The following is a 7,540-nucleotide window of genomic DNA, read 5'->3' as shown; positions in this document are numbered from 1 at the left end:
TGTGTGACCATGTAGCCTAGGAACTTCCCTAATCCGACACCAAAAGAACATTTGGAAGCATTAAGTCGTAACTTATGTCTTTTCAGGATATTAAAAATATTCCCGAGGTCATTAACATGCTCGGACTTTGCCTTGCTCTTTACCACCATATCATCGATATAAATTTCAATGTTTTTCCCTAACTGTGGCTCAAACATCCTAATCATCATCCTCTGGTAGCTAGCACTTGCATTTTTCAAACCAAAGGGCATCACTTTGTAATGGTAATTCCCAATAGGTGTGACAAAAACTGTCTTCTCTTGATCATCCACAGCTAAAGGTATTTGATGGTATCCTTAAAAGACATCCAAAAAGCTCATCTGAGGATGACCTACAGTGGCATCCACTAGCTGGTTGATTCGAGGCATGGGGAAATGGTCTTTCGGACATGCTCTGTTCAAATCTGTGAAGTCCACACATACCCATCACTTTCTGTTTTTCTTCTTCACCACCATAGTGTTGGCCAACCATTCAGGGTAAAACACTTTTTTAATTGCCCCAGCCTACTTAAACTTCATCACCTCGTCTTTGACAGCGTCAGAATGATCCTTAGAGGAGCATCGAGGTGGTTGCTTTCTAGGGATGACGGATGGGTTAACGTTCAAATGATGAAAGATGAAGCTCGGATCCACCCTTGGAGCTTTGAAAGCATTCCAAGCGAATACGTCAACGTTCCTCTTGAGGAATTCCACAAACTCCTCTTTCTCTTGAGATGGTAGCTGAGCTCCAACTTGAAAAAAATCTCCGGATCACCACTTACAGCAAATTTCTCTAAATCTTCACATTTGGCCTCCTCGGTTGGCCCCTTCACAGGTAATACTAGAGACTTTGACAGCTATAAGCCTCCTTCAACAGAGGCCGATGACTCAGCTGCTGACTGATATAAAATTGCAGACACAAGGTACTGCCTAGCCATGGATTGATCTCCTACTAGCTCTTTAATCCGATCTCTTGACGAATACTTCACCTTCTGATGCAAAGTTGAAGAAACAACTCCAAGAGTATGGAGCCATGGTCTAGTTATAATGACCATATAGGGCGAGTATATGTCCACTACAATGAAGTCTACTTCAACCACCTCTGAGCTTGCCTGAACGGGCATCCTAATCTGGCCTTTTAGGATAACAACTTTCCCTTCAAAACTTACCAAAGGTGAATCATAGATTGTTAGATCTTCAGGCTTTAAGTTCAGCTCCTTGTACAAGTTAGGGTACATGATCTCTACACAACTGCCCTGGTCTACCATTACTCTCTTCACATCATACCCCCCTATTTTGAGGGTAACCACCAAGGCATCATCATGTGGTTGGATGGTTCCAATCTTGTCTTCATCCCAAAAACTCAACGACGGTCGGACCTCTATCCTAGCTCTCTTCAGCTTGGATTAAGAGTCCTCAGCCAGTAACCTAACTACAGACATTACCTTGGAAGGGTGAGAAACAGTTCTCCCAGGCGTAGTAAAAATGACATTGATGGTACCTAGCGGGGGCCTTGAAGGAGTATTCCCTCGAGCCCCTGACTTTGATTGATCCCCTTGTCTATTAGGCTGGTATAGAAATTGTTGCAACTTCCCATTCTTAACCAGTTGTTCCAGATGGTTTCATAGTATTCTGCAGTCCTCGGTGGTATAGGCTCTTGGTGGTATTGGTAGTGAAGGCTTTGGTTGCATCTCAAAGGGTCTCCACTCATTCTGTTCGGCCATTTAAAGTATGACTCATTTTTTATCTTCTCCAAAACCTGATGCACCAGTTCTCTAAACACAGTGTTAACCGCTTGAGGAGCTACAGGCTCAGACTGCCCAGTGAAATCCCTCCAGGGTCTGTTATTGTTGTAATGGTCCAACCTAAAATCCCTCCTCTCTTGAGGGATAACCTTGCCCTTTCCCTTACCTTGCTGCTCGTCCTCTTCAACCCTCTTATACTTGTCAATTCGATCCATGAGCTGGTGTACACTGGTAATAGGTTTCCCAGTCAAAGACTTCCTTAAGCCATGCTCGGCGGGTAGGCCGAGTTTGAAGGTGCTGATGGCTACATCGTCAAAATCACCATCTATCTCGTTGAATATCTCCCAATATTTGTCCGAATATGTTTTCAAGGTTTCTCCTTCTCTCATGGACAAAGACAACAAGGAAGTTAAAGGCCGAGGAACCCTGCTGTACGTAATAAAGTGGGATCCAAATACCTGAGTGAGTTCCTTGAAGGAATCAATGGAACCTGCCCTTAGACAATCAAATCAAGGCCTCAAACTGGATGTGAATACCTTGCACATCAAGGTCTCGTACTTGGAGTGTACAGCCATCCTTGGATTGAAGTAGCTGACATGCTCCACAGGGTCCGTTCTACCATTGTATACTGAATGTGGGCTGAGTGAACTGCCGAGGAAGTCTCCCTCCCTCAATCTTGCGCGTGAAAGGTGACCTGGAAATTTAGTTGAATGCTTTACTCATAGAATCGTTTCCCAGGTCTACCGAGGATGAATTTTTGTTTCTGCGCTCATAATGATAGTCCTCATCATATGAGAAAGACTCGTTAAGAGGAGTCCTTGATCTGTGCCTATAGTTGCCATTCTCTTCACCATCGGAAGATAAGTTAGAATTGGATGGAGCTCGCTTTCGTCGTTCATGGCGCAAGCTTCTCTTTAGGTGATCAATTTCTTTCTGCATGGTTTTGGTATCTTTCTCCTGGGAGAGATGGCTACCACCCTGAGAATGGCTCTTACTAGTATGGGTAGTACGTACACTCCCCTCTTGATCTCTCCTTTGCTCAAGTTCATAGAAGTGATCTTGACATTGAGACCCCATGGATTCTGCTTGGTTTGAACCTGAAACTACCATAGTTGAACGTTAAACTCACTATCACACCAGTAGTTCCCACAGATGGCGCCAATTGTAAGGACTAGATTTGAATCCTTAGCCCAACATATAGATGGACTGAGGCCCAAAAAGCCAAAAACAATGAATTTGTAGAGAATGAGTTGGAAAACTGGACTTTAATGAATCAGAGAAACACAAAAGTAGGTTTAGATGACAAGAAGATGTAAATGGATAGGTTTATAATGAAGAAAATCATCCTCGGCAAAGTCTGAGGAGATATATTCTTATATATTTCTTTCAGATTTGATTACAAAGTCAATTCTTAATACTACAATAATTTTCTTTTTCTTTTCTGATCCCCAAGTCTCATTCCCTCTTTCTTCCTTTATACTGTCTCTCCTTTTCATCTCTACCTTCCACGTGCATGCTAGACGGTTAGTGTTAATACTTGTCCCATCAGCACTCCCCATAAGTTCTCATGTAGTAGTTGTAAGGCTGAAATCCACTGTTTAGACATTACCTCCACATTAATGCAGTTAAAGAGTTAGCTGCAGTGCATTTAATGTGGAGGGAACAACTTTCTCCTAAGATATTTATGTCTAATGTCACTGCAATACATATCCACACCAACAGAACTACCGGGAACGTTACTCAGGACGACAGACAACCCCTTTGGACCTCGACATTGGTTAGCCGAGGATGTGCTCATCCTCAGCCCACCCCTTGAGCTATTATGACCAAGACTAATCTCTTTACTTACTGTCGTAGTCTCTTCTGATAAAGATATCTCATTCTTGGACAAACCCTCGTCCTCGGATTAGGCCACAGGCCCAATATATAAACAGATAATGAACTTCTGGGCCCAATATTCCTACATATTACAAGCAAGATACAATAGAAGTTCAAGATCTAGGAGATTAAATTTTTGAAATTTAAAAAAAAAAAATTGAAAAAACATAGATTGAGGCACTGGTGTTTTCGATCTAATAGATCTTGGATGGTGGGGAGGAGCATAGAGTCACTCTCTATGCTACATATATAAATTATTTTTTCTGAAAAATATTTCACATAAAAATAAAACAGGTTAAAAGTAGCACATATTGTCACTTTCTTAAAACACAAACCCCAAATATACCCAAAACATTTTGTTCAAGAGAAATTTAATTCTCTCTAGTTTGCAATACTCTCACAGGAAAACAAATAACCAAGGTCACAACATTATAATTTATATATAACACTAAATGATGTTATTTTGTTGAAACTTAATAGCTATATCAATCATGAAGAAATAACTATTTAAAAAAAAACAAAAAAACAAAAAATAAAAGTTTGGTTGACCAAAATAAAAAATCTCAAACTTCAGGGAACAAAATGAAAATAACGCTAGACTTTAAGGTCAAAAATTTAATTTGGTGTTTTGATTTAAATCGGGATCTACCTCTCCTACTAAACTTTTAATTATTGGACCTGTGTGTGCATACTCTCCTTATGGTACTTGTTATTGTTTAAGTATTGTACATAAATTTTAAATCTCATCATTTCTATACAAGAGTGTAGTAATCAAATGATGATAAGTATTAGGTGGTGAGTTTAATTAAAAAAAATTTTCATCCTCACTAATCTAAACTTTAAAAATTTTCAAATCAACTAGCATTTTTTATAATCATTTATATGCTCAAATGTAGAAATACCTTCGATACTAGAAACAATAGATTTTTCTCCTACGAATAAAGTAAGTTCTCCACACTCTTAGTCATGTACTCCTCAAATTTTTTCCTTAACTCCTTAACCCTCTTCTCCCTCATAAAATTTTTCTTTTTTATAATCAAGGTTTTGAAACCTAGACCAGACCGTACGGTTCAACTGGAAAAACCTTGAACTGCTCATTTTTGCGGTTCTTTTAGCCTCAAGAACCTCTCTATGGGAAAAAAGCAGGGACCCGTGCGAACCACGATCGAACCTCACGGTTCTGAGAACCATGGATGGTTCTATCGGTTCTCACGATTCCTTTTTTTTTTAGCAAATACCGGCTGAAATTAAAGATTTGGCCGGCATGCACTTTGGATTCTTTTTCAAATTTGGAACCAAAAGATTTGTGACGGAAAAAAAAAAAAGAAAAAACAAATTGAGAAGAATAAGATGACAAAGTAGGGGCTATGCGAAGTTGAAGCAGCAAGCTAGCAACCCAGCATAGATCACCAGTCACGGCCTTCATCTTCGTCTTCTGCTCCTATTTCTTTTTCTTTCTTCTTTTTCTCCTTCTTCTCTTTCTTCTTTCCGTCTCCACAGCTGTGGTTTCTGAGTTTCTCACCTTCTCTCTGTTTGTGCTTGTTTTGAATTCTTTTTTATGTTTCCAAAGCCCCTTCATGTGACTTGCATTGGGAAAGAAGAAGACTTTTGATTTTTGAATTAAAGATGGCAAAATGTTTCAACCATTAGATCTTGGAGCTCGTGATGTGGCACTAGCCACTTCTTTGTATTTTTTCCAGTAATGCGGTACGATTATCCATGAACAAGCAAGGAGCATAGCTGTCTATTTCGTAATTTGCTTTCTGTTAAGTTTGGTTTTTTTTTTTTTTTTTTTTTTTGATGCTGCAAGTCTGGTACACTGTGGACATTACTGCATAGTGCACAATTGTCATAATTAATCCATCTCGTGACATAGCATAGTGTCATAATTAATCCATTTGAAGAACCTGAGTTTTGACCATTCAAACTTTGCTATGTCATAATTGTGACAAAAAAATTGTGAAATATTTTGTAATACTAGATTTTCTCGTTTAAAAAAAATTGTAAATATTAATTAAAAGTACTTATAATATTTTATTTGTTACATTTTTCGTGTGTTTTCTAATAAGTATTATTGTTTACTCAAAAACAAAAGTTTGAATAGTAGAGAAAAAATAGTGAGTCAACAGATAGTATATAATAATTATTTTAATTTAAAATTACTAAGTGTCCTTCTAATTCCTATATTATTACAATATTAGTATCACGAGTTTAACTAATCAATATATAAATAAATAAAGAAATATTATATCTATGTATACTTAGGATATGATATTTCTTATTTGTCATGTGAAAGTTATGATATGACAAAATACATTTGAAAGATAGATTTCTATATTTAATTGGGTCATTTAATTTAATTTTTCTATTTATACTAATTTTTAATATATTTATTTATATTTAAATAATTATTAAATTAATTATGATGTCATCACGGTTCGACTCCGGTTCAACCTCGGTTTGACCTTAAAAACCTTGAACATCTCCCTTTTACGGTTCAATGAACGATTCGGGTCTGAAAACCTTGTTTATAATTCTTGGCCAAATAAAGTAAGTTCTCCACACTCTTAGTCATGTACTCCTCCTTCAATTTTTTCCTCAACTCCTTAACCCTCTTCTCCCTCATAAAAAATTTCTTTTTTATAATTCTTGGCCAAACACAAAATGATGGTGATGCAAGCCTATATCTTCTTCCAATCTTTATTTGAACTCTTTTAGGTTTGTTGCTTTCCAAAGCAATATACTCTTGTAGGATCATAATATCCATAACATCTCATTATCACGTACATGTTGAAGTTGTTTCCAATCTTTATTTGAAATCTTTTAGGTTTGTTGCTTTCCAAAGCAATATACTCTTGTTGGATCATGATATCTATAACATCTCATTATCACATGTTGAGGTGTTTTTTCTATCAATTCCTCTACATCAAATTTGGCATTAAAGAGTGTGATCATTACTAGCTACCGAAAGTTTTGATGAGGATTCAACTTATATTTTTCTCTCTAATACTCGAATCCATGAACGAATCAATAAATTCTTCAAATAGAACAATTCCAAATCCATAGGTATCGAATTTGGCTTTAATACTAGTTTGTTGTAAGAGATATGGCTTTCGGAAGCATCCCATACAACATTGATTATTAAAATTATTATAGATTTTGAGGAAGATCTCACAAACAAATAATAGAAATAAAGAAAATAGCTAGAGAGTAGAAAGTAAAATGGACACAACCACACACAAGAGAAGATAATCAAAGATTTACAAGGTTCAACTTTAGGTCTATGTCCACAACAATAAGATACGAGTGAAAATTCTCACTCACAAATAGGAAAAAAAAATGTGAAAATTACATAAGTAGTATAGAAGTATTTTCATAAAATCCAAATATTGAATATACAAAAAATAAATAAATAAATAAATAAATCTCACGAATGATAAAGAATAGAGAAATTTTATTTCTAGAGTGGTGGCAGTCTCACATGAGGCAAATAAAAACTATGGGGAGGCGACATTATCTATACGTTTAACTTTAATGGTCGGCAAGCAATCCTTTTTGGGATGAAGAACTCCAAAACAGGAAAGAATAGGAGAGCTTCCAATTTCCTTTTTTATGAATAGGAAGGAGCTTCCATTGGAAACAAAATAAGAGTCTGTTTAGATACCGCTTATTTTGTTGAAAACTGAAAACATTGTGGCAAAAATAATTTTTAAATGTGTGAATAGTATTGTGAAATCTAGTTTTTTTTTTGAATAAAGTACCTGTGGGTCTATGAATAGTGCACGAGACCCACTAGAAAAACATAATCTCACTTGAAACGCTCTTCTCGAAAAAACTAATAAAAAAAGTGCTGAAACACAGATGCTGATAAATATTAGCTGTATCCAAACGGGTACTAAA

General features: G+C 36.7%; 1 protein-coding gene across 1 annotated transcript; it reads right to left on the bottom strand.

Annotated features, from left to right (window-relative positions):
* Positions 1-874: 874 nt before the first annotated feature.
* LOC115960393 lies at positions 875-2,872 on the bottom strand. The gene is made up of 4 exons (XM_031079279.1): positions 2,482-2,872; positions 1,777-2,252; positions 1,463-1,585; positions 875-1,417 (listed from the first exon to the last, which is right to left on the bottom strand). Exons 1-4 carry the CDS (start codon positions 2,870-2,872, stop codon positions 875-877), a joined length of 1,533 nt encoding a protein of 510 aa, XP_030935139.1.
* Positions 2,873-7,540: the final 4,668 nt, after the last annotated feature.

The sequence above is a fragment of the Quercus lobata genome, chromosome 2, assembly GCF_001633185.2.
Source record: "Quercus lobata isolate SW786 chromosome 2, ValleyOak3.0 Primary Assembly, whole genome shotgun sequence".
NCBI classification, from domain to species: Eukaryota; Viridiplantae; Streptophyta; class Magnoliopsida; order Fagales; family Fagaceae; genus Quercus; species Quercus lobata.
This window is presented reverse-complemented; position numbering and strand designations above follow the sequence as displayed.

Excerpts from the sequence above, each read along its gene's own strand:
- LOC115960393 (XM_031079279.1), bottom strand. The coding sequence starts at position 2,872 with ATGGTAGTTTCAGGTTCAAACCAAGCAGAATCCATGGGGTCTCAATGT. Across the intron at positions 2,253-2,481 it reads CCTGGGAAACGATTCTATGA|GTTCCATTGATTCCTTCAAG; the intron begins GTAAAGCATTCA and ends GTCTAAGGGCAG. Across the intron at positions 1,586-1,776 it reads TTAGAGAACTGGTGCATCAG|CCTAATAGACAAGGGGATCA; the intron begins GTTTTGGAGAAG and ends TTTCTATACCAG.